We start from the raw sequence: 21,672 nt of genomic DNA, 5'->3' as shown, positions 1-21,672 counted from the left end.
TCTCTCTAGTAGCAAGTCATATGCAAATTAGCGAATAAGGCAAGAGAGAGAAAGGTCTTGGATTTGGTTTGTTTTCTCTGCGACCAAGTCCTAAAGATGGCTAGTTTTAAGGTTGGAAGCATCGTTTCCGCCACAGTTGAGCAAGCCTTAGAGAACTGTATCATGGTTAAATACAAAAGGGGCTCAAGGACCTTCCGAGGGGTTTTATTTGACGAGAAAAACTCAGTTGTTTCAAGGTAGGACCAGCTCTGATTCCTTGTTGTTGATTATTATTTGGCTAAGCTTCCAAGGCCAAGTCTGTGCACTGGCCGCAAATACCGAAATATATCAATCAATTTATTGTACAATGCTTCAGTTCGCTTACAGGAAGCGACATAAGTTCATATGATAATATTTTGTGTTTTGTTCTTTAGGATACCTTTGAAAGATGAAGAAAGTAGACAAAAAATGGCTACCAATACCTTACCTGCTAGAATGGCTGTGGTCTCACCATCTAAAGCCACATACTCGTCGTTACGATCACGGGCATGTACTTTAAATAACAGGAGGGGCATTGTTAACCTAAGTCCCAAGCCAAGGACCCTAAGACATGAGAAGACAAGTAATGGGAGCAAGAAAGGCAACTCTTTACCTTCCCAAAGTACATCCTTAAAGAGCTCTAATCCTTCTAAGAAATTCAGCCACGCTACTAGAGACATTGATAAGGTAGTTGAGAATAAGAATGGAAAATCTCAGGGGGTAGGAGGAGGGTTGAAAAGGTCAGCTCCAACTGAACTAGTAAATAACAAACCATCCAAGGCAGTCAAGACTGGGCAGGAGACGGTTGGAGACTCAAGCAGGGCAATCATAAAGAAATCAAGGGTTAGGCAAAGAAGTGACGAATCAACAAACATGAGAGAAAGACTCGGGGATAGCACACAGACTGGCTTTGAAAGGGACAGTTTGCAGCCTGGTCATTTCCTCAAGACAACACCCTCTATGGAAGATGAAAATGTAGTATTTGGTGTAAATGGGTCAGATGTTGTTGCTAATAGCTCCAGTGGAACAGTGAAAAGAAGTCTATTTCTTCCCGAGGTGATGGAAGAGAATGACTCTGTATTCAGAGATGATGTCTCTCACAGCTCTTCGTCTCTAACAAATGAGGAAACAGAGGTTAATCTTTACTGTGATGAGCCCCCAGTAGATGTGTTTTTGACTTCACTGGGGCTAGATCATGAATTAACAGACAACAAGAAAGATGGCTCTAAGACTAAAGATAACTTCCCTGTAATTGATTCCCCTGTGTCAAATTCAGATGAGATAAGTGAGCCAACTGATAAAACAAGTGATGATACTGTTTTAACACCAGTCAAAAAATCTGCAAGAATAAGTGCTAAGCGGGCAAAACTAGAGGAAATCGGTATAAACGATGAAGATGACAAAACTACCATATGGAGCATTTGGGGGGCATCTCCAGTGAAAAAGGAGCAAAAACAATCAGAGACTGGATCAAGGAAACATTCTGACACTGATTCCACACATTTAAAATTATCCAGCACTGAGACCCATGCTAATCAACCTACGGTTATTGAAGATTGTAATGCGGCATCAATAAACGAGGGGAGTATTATATGGGGCAAGGTGCATGGGCACCCTTGGTGGCCTGGAAGGGTGATGGCTATCACAGAGGTTGTAGATGACCAGGGGGGTGTGGACACATTTGCTCATGTCACTTGGTTTGGTTCAAATACAAGCTCAGAGATGCCTGTACAAGAATTACAGGATTTTGAACCAAATTTCCGCCGGCGATACAAGAAAGACAAAAAGGGATGTTACCGCAGGGCAGTTCGACAAGCCCAAGAAACACTAACAATTATGAAATTGGGTATTTGAACAAGAAAATTTAATTTAAAACAAAAAATGTTCCTAACTGTATTGTTGTAAGGAGCTTGGATCAAATTTAAATCTTAGTTTACAGTAGGTGTCTATAATATTTTATGTTCCTTGTTGTGTTAAAAATTGTACCATAATTTATATAAGAAATTGTAAATATTGAGCTGCAAAGCAGTGGCTCTTAAATTTGAGTATTGAATTTCTATTATCAAGAAAAATTATTATACAAAATGATAATAATTCATTATTTATAGTAGAACTGCAAAGATAAAAAAACATAATGTTGTATAAAGAAAATAATAGAGCAGAACCAGTCAATTTCAGGAAGTTGTAAAACGCTTGTTATGTAAAATACTTTAATTTGGTATGGTTCAGTTGTTTTGTTAATGTTAAATAGCTTGTGGTTAAAATTCAAAATGACTTTGGATGTTACACAAAATAAATGCAGAAGGCACTATGTTAGCGCTTGGGCCAAACATTATTTTTAAACCCTTTTTTTGAGGAAAAAAATTGAGCTACATCCCATTTCATTCTCTTCATTTATCAGTACCTGAAAATAAAAGCAACACATTATTTTTCCAAAAAAAAAAAAATGGAAACTCATCAGCTGAGAAAAGCAAAAACTAAAACTGTTAAACATAAAAACACCTACCAATTTTGGCAAGATGAGTGTAGTTAGCAAACTAGACAACTCACCATTTTTGGTGGCTACTATAGTGGAACTTGGATTTTACGATACTTGATTTTACAATAACCTCGATTTTATGATGGTGTTCCTTTCTCCCAGCGAATTACAGTGAAATGTTTAAGAAATGACCGATCTTATGATATTGGATACAACAATATTCTTAATTTTGCAATACAAATCTGTTCATCTCCCAAACATAATTTTGACCTTGATACAACGATATTACTGATTGTCTATCAACTTAGAGAGGAAAACTCAAGACACCACATACATACAGTACAGTGAATCAATTTTTTTATTGATAGATCTTGTTAAATACATTACAATACATTACCTTGATTTTACAATACATTTTCTCCCGAGGCATATCGTAAAATCCAAGTTCCACTGTATTAATTAGATACAGCAGAGGTTTACCAAAGAACACACAAGGAGAAAAAAACAGCTGACATTTTTATGCGTAGAAATAAATAGATGACATTACACTTGCTGCTAGAAACCAACTGTGTATTGTACAGAAATAATGACTACAGTGGCAATGACTGGATCATTTGCCATAACCTGAGGTATGGTCACTTCATTATTCATCAATTTATTTTGTTGTATTTATTTGTTGGCTATGCATCATACAAGATTGCCCAGATGACATTGCGAAAAATAATTTACAGCTTTTAACTAATGAAAACCTGAAAATGTTTTTTTGAAATTGACTTAAGATGCTTTACAATTGTGTGGTCTTTCGGGCTCTTTTTTGCAAGGTTTGACCCAAGCATTGAATCAGCTACTGCAGTATATTGCTTGGTGCCACAAATCTGCAAACCTATCCCACCCCTGCCATTCTCATTTACCAGCATCTAAAAGCTGCCACTGAGCCAATGGCCATAAACTACGCTTTAAACTCTTTTTTTAACCTTATTTTGTGAAGTTCACTGAATATCCACCGGTATTAGGATCCTGCTGGAACTGGAAATTATTTGTAGACAGACCAAATGGCTTAAGAAACACATTGCCCAAGTCCTTCAGTTTACCTGAAATGAAAAAAGGAAAAGAAAAAACAGTCATTCATGGGCTATTGTTGTTGTGCAAATGGGCTAATAAGGTCACTGCAGTGGGTAAAAAGACTTACCCAGCATTTCTTCTTTCATTTTCTCATGCTTGATTTTTATTTGTTCTGGTAGTCTCTGTCAAAGGAATAAAATTGTTTTTGTTTTGTACAGGAATCTGAGAGGAAGATGGGGGGCATATTTGAAATTTGTTTTGATTTGTGTTTTGGTTTACAAAGTGTGTCAGCCATTATTTTGTCATCCTAGCAAGTACCAAGGATGAGAAAGAAACCATTTCCATCAGATGATTTGGATAAGCTTGTATTGCTATAATTTTCAATTGATTTTGGTAGATAAAAAGCATGATACTTTCCCAGGTGTTTTTTCTTACATCTCATATTCTTTTTATTCTAACCTTGGTTGAAAACAATAAAAAAATATAACAAAGGTTTTGCTGACAAGGTCTCTTTAAAGCTTCTTTGAATAACAGCCAACATAGCAAAGAAAATCAATTAGTGAAACATGATAAAATGCATTACCACATGCAACAGTCAAGCTTGCCAGTAACTAGATACATACTACTATATAAAGTTTACATGACAATAAACTTTATTCATACAGAGTTACAATTAACAGAGTTAATTTTATGATCCTAAAATGTGATTGGCCCCTGCAGTGTAACAGTGCCTTAAACAGGGCTTCTGGAATTACGCGAAAAAAAACTCAAAATTACGCGGGATTCTTTGTTGAATTACGCGCTAAATTACGCAGAAAATCAAACTACATTTTGTACCGAAGGAAAGCACGAAATAACTTGAAAAGGTTTATTTTTTGCGCGAAAATATCTTAGGCAAGTTTTTATTGGCTCCTAGCCACCAGCCAATTATAAAAGGTATTTTATTATTAGTCCTAGGCCTTCGCGGTTTAGTAAAGAACGCCTAGTCATTTTAATGTTTTCGAAATTCAGTTTGAAATATCGCACTCTTACGAAGAATATCTTTTTTTTACAAAAAATGTCTTTATTTTTACGAGAAATAGAGGAAAGAACCCTAAAAGAACACATCAGCTGTGAACTTAAATGTTTTGTCTTTTAAAATTTAGCCAAATTAAGCGGAAATTTGTGGATTACGCGGAGAAAGCCAAATTACGAGCTTCTGCACAAGCACGTAATTCCAGAAGCCCTGCTTAAAAAAGTCATTATTATTCAAGACAAGGGATTCCCAGTCCCTGACATAGATAGCTAAATTTTATTTGATCCTGAACTTAACCCAGTTCCTCTGGTTTGAGAAGAGAACTTAATACCATACAGCTATTTATTCCCCCTAAAGAATCATGGGTAAGGTGAGGTGCTTCATACACAGAAAAATCATACACCTACCATTAGTGCTTCTCTTGATATTTCACAAGATTTATTAGCTTCAAATACCAACTTATAATCTGTGAAAGAGAAAATATTTGTTGTCCAATTAAAAAGAACAATACTCTAATAATGCTCTCTTACAAATTGGTCTATCATTTAAAGGGTTTCTTTTACACTAATAAAGGAAAAAGGTGGAGGATAGTGATGGTTGTAGCAGTGGTAATGAGTGGTGTGGTTGCGACAATAATATCGGCAGTAGTAGCAGCAATGGTAAAAAGGGTGATCATGTTATTAGCAGCGGTGATGGGAGGGTTAGTAGCAGTAGGAAAGGTAGTGATGGTAGTAGCAGCAATGGTTGCAGGGGTAGTAGCAGTGATGGTAGTAGGGGCGATGTGGGTAAGGCAGTGATGGTAGTAGGGGTGATGTGGGTAAGGCAGTGATGGTAGTAGGGGTGATGGGGGTAAGGCAGTGATGGTAGTAGGGGTGATGGGGGTAAGGCAGTGATGGTAGTAGGGGCCATGGGGGTAAGGCAGTGATGGTAGTAGGGGCCATGGGAGTAAGGCAGTGATGGTAGTAGGGGTGATGGGGGTAAGGCAGTGATGGTAGTAGGGGTGATGGGGGTAAGGCAGTGATGGTAGTAGGGGCCATGGGGGTAAGGCAGTGATGGTAGTATGGGCCATGGGGGTAATGCAGTGATGGTAGTAGGGGTGATGGCGGTAAGGCAGTGATGGTAGTAGGGGTGATGGGGGTAAGGCAGTGATGGTAGTAGGGGTGATGGGGGTAAGGCAGTGATGGTAGTAGGGGTGATGGGGGTAAGGCAGTGATGGTAGTAGGGGCCATGGGAGTAAGGCAGTGATGGTAGTAGGGGTGATGGGGGTAAGGCAGTGATGGTAGTAGGGGTGATGGGGGTAAGGCAGTGATGGTAGTAGGGGTGATGGGGGTAAGGCAGTGATGGTAGTAGGGGTGATGGGGGTAAGGCAGTGATGGTAGTAGGGGTGATGGGGGTAAGGCAGTGATGGTAGTAGGGGCCATGGGGGTAAGGCAGTGATGGTAGTATGGGCCATGGGGGTAATGCAGTGATGGTAGTAGGGGTGATGGGGGTAAGGCAGTGATGGTAGTAGGGGTGATGGGGGTAAGGCAGTGATGGTAGTAGGGGTGATGGGGGTAAGGCAGTGATGGTAGTAGGGGTGATGGGGGTAAGGCAGTGATGGTAGTAGGGGCCATGTGGGTAAGGCAGTGATGGTAGTAGGGGTGATGGGGGTCAGGCAGTGATGGTAGTAGGGGCCATGGGGGTAAGGCAGTGATGGTAGTAGGGGTGATGGGGGTAAGGCAGTGATGGTAGTAGGGGCCATGGGGTAAGGCAGTGATGGTAGTAGGGGTGATGGGGGTAAGGCAGTGATGGTAGTAGGGGCCATGGGGGTAAGGCAGTGATGGTAGTAGGGGTGATGGGGGTAAGGCAGTGATGGTAGTAGGGGCCATTGGGGTAAGGCAGTGATGGTAGTAGGGGCCATGGGGGTAAGGCAGTGATGGTAGTAGGGGCCATGGGGTAAGGCAGTGATGGTAGTAGGGGTGATGGGGGTAAGGCAGTGATGGTAGTAGAGGTGATGTGGGTAAGGCAGTGATGGTAGTAGGGGTGATGGGGGTAAGGCAGTGATGGTAGTAGAGGTGATGTGGGTAAGGCAGTGATGGTAGTAGGGGTGATGGGGGTAAGGCAGTGATGGTAGTAGGGGCCATGGGAGTAAGGCAGTGATGGTAGTAGGGGTGATGTGGGTAAGGCAGTGATGGTAGTAGGGGTGATGGGGGTAAGGCAGTGATGGTAGTAGGGGCCATGGGGGTAAGGCAGTGATGGTAGTAGGGGTGATGGGGGTAAGGCAGTGATGGTAGTATGGGCCATGGGGGTAAGGCAGTGATGGTAGTAGGGGCCATGGGGGTAATGCAGTGATGGTAGTAGGGGCCATGGGGGTAAGGCAGTGATGGTAGTAGGGGTGATGGGGGTAAGGCAGTGATGGTAGTAGGGGTGATGGGGGTAAGGCAGTGATGGTAGTAGGGGCCATGGGGGTAATGCAGTGATGGTAGTAGGGGCCATGGGGGTAAGGCAGTGATGGTAGTAGGGGTGATGGGGGTAAGGCAGTGATGGTAGTAGGGGCCATGGGGGTAAGGCAGTAATGGTAGTAGGGGCCATGGGGGTAAGGCAGCGATGGTAGTAGGGGTGATGGGGGTAAGGCAGTGATGGTAGTAGGGGTGATGGGGGTAAGGCAGTGATGGTAGTAGGGGTGATGGGGGTAAGGCAGTGATGGTAGTAGGGGTGATGTGGGTAAGGCAGTGATGGTAGTAGGGGCCATGGGGGTAAGGCAGTGATGGTAGTAGGGGTGATGGGGGTAAGGCAGTGATGGTAGTAGGGGTGATGGGGGTAAGGCAGTGATGGTAGTAGGGGTGATGGGGGTAAGGCAGTGATGGTAGTAGGGGCCATGGGGGTAAGGCAGTGATGGTAGTAGGGGTGATGGGGGTAAGGCAGTGATGGTAGTAGGGGCCATGGGGGTAAGGCAGTGATGGTAGTAGGGGCCATGGGGGTAAGGCAGTGATGGTAGTAGGGGTGATGGGGGTAAGGCAGTGATGGTAGTAGGGGCCATGGGGTAAGGCAGTGATGGTAGTAGGGGCCATGGGGGTAAGGCAGTGATGGTAGTAGGGGTGATGGGGGTAAGGCAGTGATGGTAGTAGGGGTGATGTGGGTAAGGCAGTGATGGTAGTAGGGGCCATGGGGGTAAGGCAGTGATGGTAGTAGGGGCCATGGGGGTAAGGCAGTAATGGTAGTAGGGGTGATGGGGGTAAGGCAGTGATGGTAGTAGGGGCCATTGGGGTAAGGCAGTGATGGTAGTAGGGGTGATGGGGGTAAGGCAGTGATGGTAGTAGGGGTGATGGGGGTAAGGCAGTGATGATAGTAGGGGCCATGGGGGTAAGGCAGTGATGGTAGTAGGGGCCATGGGGGTAAGGCAGTGATGGTAGTAGGGGTGATGGGGGTAAGGCAGTGATGGTAGTAGGGGCCATGGGGGTAAGGCAGTGATGGTAGTATGGGCCATGGGGGTAATGCAGTGATGGTAGTAGGGGCCATGGGGGTAAGGCAGTGATGGTAGTAGGGGCCATGGGGGTAAGGCAGTGATGGTAGTAGGGGTGATGTGGGTAAGGCAGTGATGGTAGTAGGGGTGATGGGGGTAAGGCAGTGATGGTAGTAGGGGCCATGGGGGTAATGCAGTGATGGTAGTAGGGGCCATGGGGGTAAGGCAGTGATGGTAGTAGGGGTGATGGGGGTAAGGCAGTGATGGTAGTAGGGGTGATGGGGGTAAGGCAGTGATGGTAGTAGGGGCCATGGGAGTAAGGCAGTGATGGTAGTAGGGGTGATGTGGGTAAGGCAGTGATGGTAGTAGGGGTGATGTGGGTAAGGCAGTGATGGTAGTAGGGGTGATGGGGGTAAGGCAGTGATGGTAGTAGGGGTGATGTGGGTAAGGCAGTGATGGTAGTAGGGGTGATGTGGGTAAGGCAGTGATGGTAGTAGGGGTGATGGGGGTAAGGCAGTGATGGTAGTAGGGGTGATGGGGGTAAGGCAGTGACGGTAGTAGGGGTGATGGCGGTAAGGCAGTGATGGTAGTAGGGGTGATGGGGGTAAGGCAGTGATGGTAGTAGGGGTGATGGGGGTAAGGCAGTGACGGTAGTAGGGGCCATGGGGGTAAGTCAGTGATGGTAGTAGGGGTGATGTGGGTAAGGGGTAAGGCAGTGATGGTAGTAGGGGTGATGGGGGTAAGGCAGTGATGGTAGTAGGGGTGATGGGGGTAAGGCAGTGATGGTAGTAGGGGTGATGGGGGTAAGGCAGTGATGGTAGTAGGGGTGATGGGGGTAAGGCTGTGATGGTAGTAGGGGTGATGGGGGTAAGGCAGTGATGGTAGTAGGGGCCATGGGGTAAGGCAGTGATGGTAGTAGGGGCCATGGGGGTAAGGCAGTGATGGTAGTAGGGGCCATGGGGGTAAGGCAGTGATGGTAGTAGGGGCCATGGGGGTAAGGCAGTGATGGTAGTAGGGGTGATGGGGGTAAGGCAGTGATGGTAGTAGGGGTGATGGGGGTAAGGCAGTGATGGTAGTAGGGGCCATGGGGGTAAGGCAGTGATGGTAGTAGGGGTAATGGCGGTAAGGCAGTGATGGTAGAAGGGGTGATGGCGGTAAGGCAGTGATGGTAGTAGGGGTGATGGGGGTAAGGCAGTGATGGTAGTAGGGGCCATGGGGGTAAGGCAGTGATGGTAGTAGGGGCCATGGGGTAAGGCAGTGATGGTAGTAGGGGTGATGGGGGTAAGGCAGTGATGGTAGTAGGGGCCATGGGGGTAATGCAGTGATGGTAGTAGGGGCCATGGGGGTAAGGCAGTGATGGTAGTAGGGGTGATGGGGGTAAGGCAGTGATGGTAGTAGGGGTGATGGGGGTAAGGCAGTGATGGTAGTAGGGGCCATGGGAGTAAGGCAGTGATGGTAGTAGGGGTGATGTGGGTAAGGCAGTGATGGTAGTAGGGGTGATGTGGGTAAGGCAGTGATGGTAGTAGGGGTGATGGGGGTAAGGCAGTGATGGTAGTAGGGGTGATGTGGGTAAGGCAGTGATGGTAGTAGGGGTGATGTGGGTAAGGCAGTGATGGTAGTAGGGGTGATGGGGGTAAGGCAGTGATGGTAGTAGGGGTGATGGGGGTAAGGCAGTGACGGTAGTAGGGGTGATGGCGGTAAGGCAGTGATGGTAGTAGGGGTGATGGGGGTAAGGCAGTGATGGTAGTAGGGGTGATGGGGGTAAGGCAGTGACGGTAGTAGGGGCCATGGGGGTAAGTCAGTGATGGTAGTAGGGGTGATGTGGGTAAGGGGTAAGGCAGTGATGGTAGTAGGGGTGATGGGGGTAAGGCAGTGATGGTAGTAGGGGTGATGGGGGTAAGGCAGTGATGGTAGTAGGGGTGATGGGGGTAAGGCAGTGATGGTAGTAGGGGTGATGGGGGTAAGGCTGTGATGGTAGTAGGGGTGATGGGGGTAAGGCAGTGATGGTAGTAGGGGCCATGGGGTAAGGCAGTGATGGTAGTAGGGGCCATGGGGGTAAGGCAGTGATGGTAGTAGGGGCCATGGGGGTAAGGCAGTGATGGTAGTAGGGGCCATGGGGGTAAGGCAGTGATGGTAGTAGGGGTGATGGGGGTAAGGCAGTGATGGTAGTAGGGGTGATGGGGGTAAGGCAGTGATGGTAGTAGGGGCCATGGGGGTAAGGCAGTGATGGTAGTAGGGGTAATGGCGGTAAGGCAGTGATGGTAGAAGGGGTGATGGCGGTAAGGCAGTGATGGTAGTAGGGGCCATGGGGTAAGGCAGTGATGGTAGTAGGGGCCATGGGGTAAGGCAGTGATGGTAGTAGGGGCCATGGGGGTAAGGCAGTGATGGTAGTAGGGGCCATGGGGGTAAGGCAGTGATGGTAGTAGGGGCCATGGGGGTAAGGCAGTGATGGTAGTAGGGGTGATGGGGGTAAGGCAGTGATGGTAGTAGGGGCCATGGGGGTAAGGCAGTGATGGTAGTAGGGGTGATGGGGGTAAGGCAGTGATGGTAGTAGGGGTGATGGGGGTAAGGCAGTGATGGTAGTAGGGGTGATGTGGGTAAGGCAGTGATGGTAGTAGGGGCCATGGGGGTAAGGCAGTGATGGTAGTAGGGGCCATGGGGGTAAGGCAGTAATGGTAGTAGGGGTGATGGGGGTAAGGCAGTGATGGTAGTAGGGGCCATTGGGGTAAGGCAGTGATGGTAGTAGGGGTGATGGGGGTAAGGCAGTGATGGTAGTAGGGGTGATGGGGGTAAGGCAGTGATGGTAGTAGGGGCCATGGGGGTAAGGCAGTGATGGTAGTAGGGGCCATGGGGGTAAGGCAGTGATGGTAGTAGGGGTGATGGGGGTAAGGCAGTGATGGTAGTAGGGGCCATGGGGGTAAGGCAGTGATGGTAGTATGGGCCATGGGGGTAATGCAGTGATGGTAGTAGGGGCCATGGGGGTAAGGCAGTGATGGTAGTAGGGGCCATGGGGGTAAGGCAGTGATGGTAGTAGGGGTGATGTGGGTAAGGCAGTGATGGTAGTAGGGGTGATGGGGGTAAGGCAGTGATGGTAGTAGGGGCCATGGGGGTAATGCAGTGATGGTAGTAGGGGCCATGGGGGTAAGGCAGTGATGGTAGTAGGGGTGATGTGGGTAAGGCAGTGATGGTAGTAGGGGTGATGGGGGTAAGGCAGTGATGGTAGTAGGGGCCATGGGGGTAAGGCAGTGATGGTAGTAGGGGTGATGTGGGTAAGGCAGTGATGGTAGTAGGGGTGATGTGGGTAAGGCAGTGATGGTAGTAGGGGCCATGGGGGTAAGGCAGTGATGGTAGTAGGGGCCATGGGGGTAATGCAGTGATGGTAGTAGGGGCCATGGGGGTAAGGCAGTGATGGTAGTAGGGGTGATGGGGGTAAGGCAGTGATGGTAGTAGGGGTGATGGGGGTAAGGCAGTGATGGTAGTAGGGGCCATGGGGGTAATGCAGTGATGGTAGTAGGGGCCATGGGGGTAAGGCAGTGATGGTAGTAGGGGTGATGGGGGTAAGGCAGTGATGGTAGTAGGGGCCATGGGGGTAAGGCAGTAATGGTAGTAGGGGCCATGGGGGTAAGGCAGCGATGGTAGTAGGGGTGATGGGGGTAAGGCAGTGATGGTAGTAGGGGTAATGGGGGTAGGCAGTGATGGTAGTAGGGGTGATGGGGGTAAGGCAGTGATGGTAGTAGGGGTGATGTGGGTAAGGCAGTGATGGTAGTAGGGGCCATGGGGGTAAGGCAGTGATGGTAGTAGGGGTGATGGGGGTAAGTCAGTGATGGTAGTAGGGGTGATGGGGGTTAGGCAGTGATGGTAGTAGGGGTGATGGGGGTAAGGCAGTGATGGTAGTAGGGGCCATGGGGGTAAGGCAGTGATGGTAGTAGGGGTGATGGGGGTAAGGCAGTGATGGTAGTAGGGGTGATGGGGGTAAGGCAGTGATGGTAGTAGGGGCCATGGGGGTAAGGCAGTGATGGTAGTAGGGGTGATGGGGGTAATGCAGTGATGGTAGTAGGGGTGATGGCGGTAAGGCAGTGATGGTAGTAGGGGTGATGGGGGTAAGGCAGTGATGGTAGTAGGGGTGATGGGGGTAAGGCAGTGATGGTAGTAGGGGTGATGGGGGTAAGGCAGTGACGGTAGTAGGGGCCATGGGGGTAAGTCAGTGATGGTAGTAGGGGTGATGTGGGTAAGGGGTAAGGCAGTGATGGTAGTAGGGGTGATGGGGGTAAGGCAGTGATGGTAGTAGGGGTGATGGGGGTAAGGCAGTGATGGTAGTAGGGGTGATGGGGGTAAGGCAGTGATGGTAGTAGGGGTGATGGGGGTAAGGCTGTGATGGTAGTAGGGGTGATGGGGGTAAGGCAGTGATGGTAGTAGGGGCCATGGGGTAAGGCAGTGATGGTAGTAGGGGCCATGGGGGTAAGGCAGTGATGGTAGTAGGGGCCATGGGGGTAAGGCAGTGATGGTAGTAGGGGCCATGGGGGTAAGGCAGTGATGGTAGTAGGGGTGATGGGGGTAAGGCAGTGATGGTAGTAGGGGTGATGGGGGTAAGGCAGTGATGGTAGTAGGGGCCATGGGGGTAAGGCAGTGATGGTAGTAGGGGTAATGGCGGTAAGGCAGTGATGGTAGAAGGGGTGATGGCGGTAAGGCAGTGATGGTAGTAGGGGCCATGGGGTAAGGCAGTGATGGTAGTAGGGGCCATGGGGTAAGGCAGTGATGGTAGTAGGGGCCATGGGGGTAAGGCAGTGATGGTAGTAGGGGCCATGGGGGTAAGGCAGTGATGGTAGTAGGGGCCATGGGGGTAAGGCAGTGATGGTAGTAGGGGTGATGGGGGTAAGGCAGTGATGGTAGTAGGGGCCATGGGGGTAAGGCAGTGATGGTAGTAGGGGTGATGGGGGTAAGGCAGTGATGGTAGTAGGGGTGATGGGGGTAAGGCAGTGATGGTAGTAGGGGTGATGTGGGTAAGGCAGTGATGGTAGTAGGGGCCATGGGGGTAAGGCAGTGATGGTAGTAGGGGCCATGGGGGTAAGGCAGTAATGGTAGTAGGGGTGATGGGGGTAAGGCAGTGATGGTAGTAGGGGCCATTGGGGTAAGGCAGTGATGGTAGTAGGGGTGATGGGGGTAAGGCAGTGATGGTAGTAGGGGTGATGGGGGTAAGGCAGTGATGGTAGTAGGGGCCATGGGGGTAAGGCAGTGATGGTAGTAGGGGCCATGGGGGTAAGGCAGTGATGGTAGTAGGGGTGATGGGGGTAAGGCAGTGATGGTAGTAGGGGCCATGGGGGTAAGGCAGTGATGGTAGTATGGGCCATGGGGGTAATGCAGTGATGGTAGTAGGGGCCATGGGGGTAAGGCAGTGATGGTAGTAGGGGCCATGGGGGTAAGGCAGTGATGGTAGTAGGGGTGATGTGGGTAAGGCAGTGATGGTAGTAGGGGTGATGGGGGTAAGGCAGTGATGGTAGTAGGGGCCATGGGGGTAATGCAGTGATGGTAGTAGGGGCCATGGGGGTAAGGCAGTGATGGTAGTAGGGGTGATGTGGGTAAGGCAGTGATGGTAGTAGGGGTGATGGGGGTAAGGCAGTGATGGTAGTAGGGGCCATGGGGGTAAGGCAGTGATGGTAGTAGGGGTGATGTGGGTAAGGCAGTGATGGTAGTAGGGGTGATGTGGGTAAGGCAGTGATGGTAGTAGGGGCCATGGGGGTAAGGCAGTGATGGTAGTAGGGGCCATGGGGGTAATGCAGTGATGGTAGTAGGGGCCATGGGGGTAAGGCAGTGATGGTAGTAGGGGTGATGGGGGTAAGGCAGTGATGGTAGTAGGGGTGATGGGGGTAAGGCAGTGATGGTAGTAGGGGCCATGGGGGTAATGCAGTGATGGTAGTAGGGGCCATGGGGGTAAGGCAGTGATGGTAGTAGGGGTGATGGGGGTAAGGCAGTGATGGTAGTAGGGGCCATGGGGGTAAGGCAGTAATGGTAGTAGGGGCCATGGGGGTAAGGCAGCGATGGTAGTAGGGGTGATGGGGGTAAGGCAGTGATGGTAGTAGGGGTAATGGGGGTAGGCAGTGATGGTAGTAGGGGTGATGGGGGTAAGGCAGTGATGGTAGTAGGGGTGATGTGGGTAAGGCAGTGATGGTAGTAGGGGCCATGGGGGTAAGGCAGTGATGGTAGTAGGGGTGATGGGGGTAAGTCAGTGATGGTAGTAGGGGTGATGGGGGTTAGGCAGTGATGGTAGTAGGGGTGATGGGGGTAAGGCAGTGATGGTAGTAGGGGCCATGGGGGTAAGGCAGTGATGGTAGTAGGGGTGATGGGGGTAAGGCAGTGATGGTAGTAGGGGTGATGGGGGTAAGGCAGTGATGGTAGTAGGGGCCATGGGGGTAAGGCAGTGATGGTAGTATGGGCCATGGGGGTAATGCAGTGATGGTAGTAGGGGTGATGGCGGTAAGGCAGTGATGGTAGTAGGGGTGATGGGGGTAAGGCAGTGATGGTAGTAGGGGTGATGGGGGTAAGGCAGTGATGGTAGTAGGGGTGATGGGGGTAAGGCAGTGATGGTAGTAGGGGCCATGGGAGTAAGGCAGTGATGGTAGTAGGGGTGATGGGGGTAAGGCAGTGATGGTAGTAGGGGTGATGGGGGTAAGGCAGTGATGGTAGTAGGGGTGATGGGGGTAAGGCAGTGATGGTAGTAGGGGTGATGGGGGTAAGGCAGTGATGGTAGTAGGGGTGATGGGGGTAAGGCAGTGATGGTAGTAGGGGCCATGGGGGTAAGGCAGTGATGGTAGTATGGGCCATGGGGGTAATGCAGTGATGGTAGTAGGGGTGATGGGGGTAAGGCAGTGATGGTAGTAGGGGTGATGGGGGTAAGGCAGTGATGGTAGTAGGGGTGATGGGGGTAAGGCAGTGATGGTAGTAGGGGTGATGGGGGTAAGGCAGTGATGGTAGTAGGGGCCATGTGGGTAAGGCAGTGATGGTAGTAGGGGTGATGGGGGTCAGGCAGTGATGGTAGTAGGGGCCATGGGGGTAAGGCAGTGATGGTAGTAGGGGTGATGGGGGTAAGGCAGTGATGGTAGTAGGGGCCATGGGGTAAGGCAGTGATGGTAGTAGGGGTGATGGGGGTAAGGCAGTGATGGTAGTAGGGGCCATGGGGGTAAGGCAGTGATGGTAGTAGGGGTGATGGGGGTAAGGCAGTGATGGTAGTAGGGGCCATTGGGGTAAGGCAGTGATGGTAGTAGGGGCCATGGGGGTAAGGCAGTGATGGTAGTAGGGGCCATGGGGTAAGGCAGTGATGGTAGTAGGGGTGATGGGGGTAAGGCAGTGATGGTAGTAGAGGTGATGTGGGTAAGGCAGTGATGGTAGTAGGGGTGATGGGGGTAAGGCAGTGATGGTAGTAGAGGTGATGTGGGTAAGGCAGTGATGGTAGTAGGGGTGATGGGGGTAAGGCAGTGATGGTAGTAGGGGCCATGGGAGTAAGGCAGTGATGGTAGTAGGGGTGATGTGGGTAAGGCAGTGATGGTAGTAGGGGTGATGGGGGTAAGGCAGTGATGGTAGTAGGGGCCATGGGGGTAAGGCAGTGATGGTAGTAGGGGTGATGGGGGTAAGGCAGTGATGGTAGTATGGGCCATGGGGGTAAGGCAGTGATGGTAGTAGGGGCCATGGGGGTAATGCAGTGATGGTAGTAGGGGCCATGGGGGTAAGGCAGTGATGGTAGTAGGGGTGATGGGGGTAAGGCAGTGATGGTAGTAGGGGTGATGGGGGTAAGGCAGTGATGGTAGTAGGGGCCATGGGGGTAATGCAGTGATGGTAGTAGGGGCCATGGGGGTAAGGCAGTGATGGTAGTAGGGGTGATGGGGGTAAGGCAGTGATGGTAGTAGGGGCCATGGGGGTAAGGCAGTAATGGTAGTAGGGGCCATGGGGGTAAGGCAGCGATGGTAGTAGGGGTGATGGGGGTAAGGCAGTGATGGTAGTAGGGGTGATGGGGGTAAGGCAGTGATGGTAGTAGGGGTGATGGGGGTAAGGCAGTGATGGTAGTAGGGGTGATGTGGGTAAGGCAGTGATGGTAGTAGGGGCCATGGGGGTAAGGCAGTGATGGTAGTAGGGGTGATGGGGGTAAGGCAGTGATGGTAGTAGGGGTGATGGGGGTAAGGCAGTGATGGTAGTAGGGGTGATGGGGGTAAGGCAGTGATGGTAGTAGGGGCCATGGGGGTAAGGCAGTGATGGTAGTAGGGGTGATGGGGGTAAGGCAGTGATGGTAGTAGGGGCCATGGGGGTAAGGCAGTGATGGTAGTAGGGGCCATGGGGGTAAGGCAGTGATGGTAGTAGGGGTGATGGGGGTAAGGCAGTGATGGTAGTAGGGGCCATGGGGTAAGGCAGTGATGGTAGTAGGGGCCATGGGGGTAAGGCAGTGATGGTAGTAGGGGTGATGGGGGTAAGGCAGTGATGGTAGTAGGGGCCATGGGGGTAAGGCAGTGATGGTAGTAGGGGTGATGGGGGTAAGGCAGTGATGGTAGTAGGGGTGATGGGGGTAAGGCAGTGATGGTAGTAGGGGTGATGTGGGTAAGGCAGTGATGGTAGTAGGGGCCATGGGGGTAAGGCAGTGATGGTAGTAGGGGCCATGGGGGTAAGGCAGTAATGGTAGTAGGGGTGATGGGGGTAAGGCAGTGATGGTAGTAGGGGCCATTGGGGTAAGGCAGTGATGGTAGTAGGGGTGATGGGGGTAAGGCAGTGATGGTAGTAGGGGTGATGGGGGTAAGGCAGTGATGGTAGTAGGGGCCATGGGGGTAAGGCAGTGATGGTAGTAGGGGCCATGGGGGTAAGGCAGTGATGGTAGTAGGGGTGATGGGGGTAAGGCAGTGATGGTAGTAGGGGCCATGGGGGTAAGGCAGTGATGGTAGTATGGGCCATGGGGGTAATGCAGTGATGGTAGTAGGGGCCATGGGGGTAAGGCAGTGATGGTAGTAGGGGCCATGGGGGTAAGGCAGTGATGGTAGTAGGGGTGATGTGGGTAAGGCAGTGATGGTAGTAGGGGTGATGGGGGTAAGGCAGTGATGGTAGTAGGGGCCATGGGGGTAATGCAGTGATGGTAGTAGGGGCCATGGGGGTAAGGCAGTGATGGTAGTAGGGGTGATGTGGGTAAGGCAGTGATGGTAGTAGGGGTGATGGGGGTAAGGCAGTGATGGTAGTAGGGGCCATGGGGGTAAGGCAGTGATGGTAGTAGGGGTGATGTGGGTAAGGCAGTGATGGTAGTAGGGGTGATGTGGGTAAGGCAGTGATGGTAGTAGGGGCCATGGGGGTAAGGCAGTGATGGTAGTAGGGGCCATGGGGGTAATGCAGTGATGGTAGTAGGGGCCATGGGGGTAAGGCAGTGATGGTAGTAGGGGTGATGGGGGTAAGGCAGTGATGGTAGTAGGGGTGATGGGGGTAAGGCAGTGATGGTAGTAGGGGCCATGGGGGTAATGCAGTGATGGTAGTAGGGGCCATGGGGGTAAGGCAGTGATGGTAGTAGGGGTGATGGGGGTAAGGCAGTGATGGTAGTAGGGGCCATGGGGGTAAGGCAGTAATGGTAGTAGGGGCCATGGGGGTAAGGCAGCGATGGTAGTAGGGGTGATGGGGGTAAGGCAGTGATGGTAGTAGGGGTAATGGGGGTAGGCAGTGATGGTAGTAGGGGTGATGGGGGTAAGGCAGTGATGGTAGTAGGGGTGATGTGGGTAAGGCAGTGATGGTAGTAGGGGCCATGGGGGTAAGGCAGTGATGGTAGTAGGGGTGATGGGGGTAAGTCAGTGATGGTAGTAGGGGTGATGGGGGTTAGGCAGTGATGGTAGTAGGGGTGATGGGGGTAAGGCAGTGATGGTAGTAGGGGCCATGGGGGTAAGGCAGTGATGGTAGTAGGGGTGATGGGGGTAAGGCAGTGATGGTAGTAGGGGCCATGGGGGTAAGGCAGTGATGGTAGTAGGGGTGATGGGGGTAAGGCAGTGATGGTAGTAGGGGTGATGGGGGTAAGGCAGTGATGGTAGTAGGGGCCATGGGGTAAGGCAGTGATGGTAGTAGGGGTGATGTGGGTAAGGCAGTGATGGTAGTATGGGCCATGGGGGTAAGGCAGTGATGGTAGTAGGGGTGATGGGGGTAAGGCAGTGATGGTAGTAGGGGCCATGGGGGTAAGGCAGTGATGGTAGTAGGGGTGATGTGGGTAAGGCAGTGATGGTAGTAGGGGTGATGTGGGTAAGGCAGTGATGGTAGTAGGGGTGATGTGGGTAAGGCAGTGATGGTAGTAGGGGTGATGGGGGTAAGGCAGTGATGGTAGTAGGGGCCATGGGGGTAAGGCAGTGATGGTAGTAGGGGCCATGGGGGTAAGGCAGTGATGGTAGTAGGGGTGATGGGGGTAAGGCAGTGATGGTAGTAGGGGCCATGGGGTAAGGCAGTGATGGTAGTAGGGGTGATGTGGGTAAGGCAGTGATGGTAGTATGGGCCATGGGGGTAAGGCAGTGATGGTAGTAGGGGTGATGGGGGTAAGGCAGTGATGGTAGTAGGGGCCATGGGGGTAAGGCAGTGATGGTAGTAGGGGTGATGTGGGTAAGGCAGTGATGGTAGTAGGGGCCATGGGGGTAAGGCAGTAATGGTAGTAGGGGTGATGTGGGTAAGGCAGTGATGGTAGTAGGGGTGATGGGGGTACGGCAGTGATGGTAGTAGGGGCCATGGGGGTAAGGCAGTGATGGTAGTAGGGGTGATGTGGGTAAGGCAGTGATGGTAGTAGGGGTGATGGGGGTAAGGCAGTGATGGTAGTAGGGGCCATGGGGGTAAAGCAGTGATGGTAGTAGGGGCCATGGGGGTAAGGCAGTGATGGTAGTAGGGGCCATGGGGGTAAGGCAGTGATGGTAGTAGGGGCCATGGGGGTAAGGCAGTGATGGTAGTAGGGGTGATGGGGGTAAGGCAGTGATGGTAGTAGGGGTGATGGGGGTAAGGCAGTGATGGTAGTAGGGGCCATGGAGGTAAGGCAGTGATGGTAGTAGGGGTGATGGGGGTAAGGCAGTGATGGTAGTAGGGGCCATGGGGGTAAGGCAGCGATGGTTGCAGGGGTAGTTATGGTAGTAGCAGTGGTGGTAGGAGGGTGATGATGGTAAGGCAGTGTTGGTAGGAGGGGTAGTAATGGTGGTAGAAGTGATGGTAGGAGGGGTAGTAATGGTAACAGTGGTGGTAGAAGGGGTAGTAATGGTAACAGTGGTGGTAGAAGTGGTAGTAATGGTAACAGTGATGGTAGAAGTGGTAGTAATGGTAACAGTGGTGGTAGAAGTGGTAGTAATGGTAACAGTGATGGTAGAAGTGGTAGTAATGGTAACAGTGGTGGTAGGAGGGTGATGATGGTAGTAGCAGTGGTGGTAGGAGGGGTGATGATAGTAGCACTGGTGGTAGGAGGGGTGATGATAGTAGCACTGGTGGTAGGAAGGTGATGGTGGTAGTAGCAGTGATGGTAGGAGAGGTGGTGGTAATGTGTAGGGTGTGTTACAGCACTTGTGATTGTGGTAGTAATGCCAAAAAGTATCGAGATATGTTTTCTGAAAGTTAGTGTTAGTAATTGTGGTGATGGAGGAAGTAGAGTTTGTACTTTAAAATGATTTCCTTTTTTGGACAAATGCCCTCTTCACACTATGGTACATTATTAGCCTTTATAGCACCCCATTCTTTTTCAAGGCCTCCCTCCAAAGCCCCATAACCTGACACTGACTGAAACACTGTAGCTGACATCACCTTCCAATGCCTCCTCCAGCTCATCTGTTTTTTCGTAACACTGAGCTCGTCTTAACCTGGCCTTCAGATATTCAGGATTAAGCTCTAGGGCTAAAAAATGCAACATTTTTAGCCAGTAAAGTACAATAAAAAAAGGGCACACTCAAAGCTGGAATTGTAGACAAACCTTTAGTACAATCTTTTATTGCATCTTTATAAAACTCCTAAAAATATATAAGAAAACAATATGTAAAGATAAACGTAATAACTTCATCCACAATTAATATTGTTTTAAAAATACATACCATCCTAGCAAGACATGCTGCTCTATTTGAATAAAATATGGATTTTTCATTTTTAAATTCTGAAGGACATTGAGTTATTGCCATTGTGTAAAGTTCCTTTGCCTTAGGGAATTCTGTAGATAAAGAAGAATACAGTAAATGTGAAGTTGGCTTAACAACAGTAGACATGAAAAATAAACAGTTAGTTACAGTTTATATTAGTAAAAAGCAAGATTACCATCGGATAAATCAGGAATCTACATCATATGCTTATTATTTAAATAAGGTTTTTATTGCAGTCAATCAGTGTCTGCCAAGTTTTTATTTTGAAGATCACTCCACAGGCATAACAAATTGCAGCCTTTTAAGTTTGCTATCAATTGATTACGATTGGTTTATGCACTTGAACTAATTTTTGTCACACTGCTAGATACTTTTTAATGCAATTGTTGTAGTTTCTTAAATATCTTGAAAAGCCAAACATCACAGATTGCAACAATAGAGGTGAAACAACAACCCACTGCTGTACCTGAGTTTCTGAAAGATTCATTTCCTTGATCCTTGAGTTTTATAGCCTCTTGTTTTCTTTCCTATGATATAAAAGAATACCGCAAAGTTCCATGTTTGAGTTACAATCCTCCTTATTAAAATAAAAATGCATATGTAAATGGGGTTTTGCTATTAACATCTATATACTATGTAAATAAATGACAGTAGTGTCACAAGAATCTACTGGGGGGGGGGGGGGGATACTATCCAGAAAGGGGTAAAATCTGGTATTAATTTATATAAAGAAAAACTGCCTTACTTGGCAACCAAAGGGGGCTGCATATGAGCGAATCTCAACCACTTGCTTCATGCTTTTGAAGGTTTTAAGGGCTTCCACTTAAGGTACCTAACTTGAGGTTGTGGTAATTTCTAATTGAAGAATTGTAAAATATTATGCCTTTTCCATATTATAGATTTATGACTGTGCAACATGCCCACCCCACCCCCTCCCCCCAAGCTAAGCAATAGTGTGTTACCTGCCTGTTATTATCATTGATCTCACTGAGATCAGCACTATTTTTTATAAGAGAAAATAATTTTCAGATTTCACCTCTTTCTGCTCCGGAGTTAGATCTTCCTCTGGCTCAACATACTCTTCATCAGAATCATTCTCATCGTGCGTATTTTCAGTGTCATCTGCTATATTGCAACCCTTTAAATTCTCATTTACTCCCGAGCTCTCTGCTATATTCTCTTTGGCATCCTCGAAAGTTTCACCGTCATCATCACTTTCATTCTGTTTTTGTTCTGATGAGACTGAAGTTGATCCCTTTGCCGTTTCAGTGACATCTTTTTTGATTGCTTTTTGTTCATAGTCGATAGTCTTCTCTGTATCTGAATATTTGTTGAAAATATCTTCACTTTCGCTCACGGCCGCCATTTTCTATTTCGAATGGTTACAAAGTCATTTTACATGCAAACCTGGTATACCACAGGCATCCCACCACTCATTTTCTAGACAAATTATCTAATGCAACAACTAACGGTAATACCTGGTAGGTTGTATTCCGAAATTGATGACTTACAGAATTAAAATAAATCGGTTAAAGCTTAAAAGATACTTTATTTTCATGCGATA

The 21,672-nt window shown here is 49.4% G+C and overlaps 2 protein-coding genes across 2 annotated transcripts; one reads left to right on the top strand and one right to left on the bottom strand.

Annotated features, from left to right (window-relative positions):
• Nucleotides 1-96: 96 nt before the first annotated feature.
• LOC5503366 (PWWP domain-containing protein 2A) lies at nt 97-2,329 on the top strand. Its single transcript, XM_001624401.3, has 2 exons — nt 97-236; nt 414-2,329. The coding sequence occupies exons 1-2, from the start codon at nt 97-99 to the stop codon at nt 1,870-1,872; spliced, it is 1,599 nt and encodes a 532-aa protein (XP_001624451.1). The 3' UTR covers nt 1,873-2,329.
• A 508-nt stretch (nt 2,330-2,837) lies between these two features.
• LOC116611346 (tetratricopeptide repeat protein 1) lies at nt 2,838-21,523 on the bottom strand. Its single transcript, XM_032371721.2, has 8 exons — nt 21,145-21,523; nt 20,575-20,635; nt 20,067-20,179; nt 19,949-19,985; nt 19,783-19,872; nt 4,982-5,040; nt 3,687-3,741; nt 2,838-3,588 (listed from the first exon to the last, which is right to left on the bottom strand). The coding sequence occupies exons 1-8, from the start codon at nt 21,472-21,474 to the stop codon at nt 3,473-3,475; spliced, it is 861 nt and encodes a 286-aa protein (XP_032227612.2). The 5' UTR covers nt 21,475-21,523; the 3' UTR covers nt 2,838-3,472.
• Between the last annotated feature and the right edge of the window lie 149 nt (nt 21,524-21,672).

The sequence above is a fragment of the Nematostella vectensis genome, chromosome 6, assembly GCF_932526225.1.
Source record: "Nematostella vectensis chromosome 6, jaNemVect1.1, whole genome shotgun sequence".
NCBI classification, from domain to species: Eukaryota; Metazoa; Cnidaria; class Anthozoa; order Actiniaria; family Edwardsiidae; genus Nematostella; species Nematostella vectensis.
Note: the sequence above shows the minus strand (reverse complement) of the source record. Positions and strands in the feature narration are given on the sequence as shown.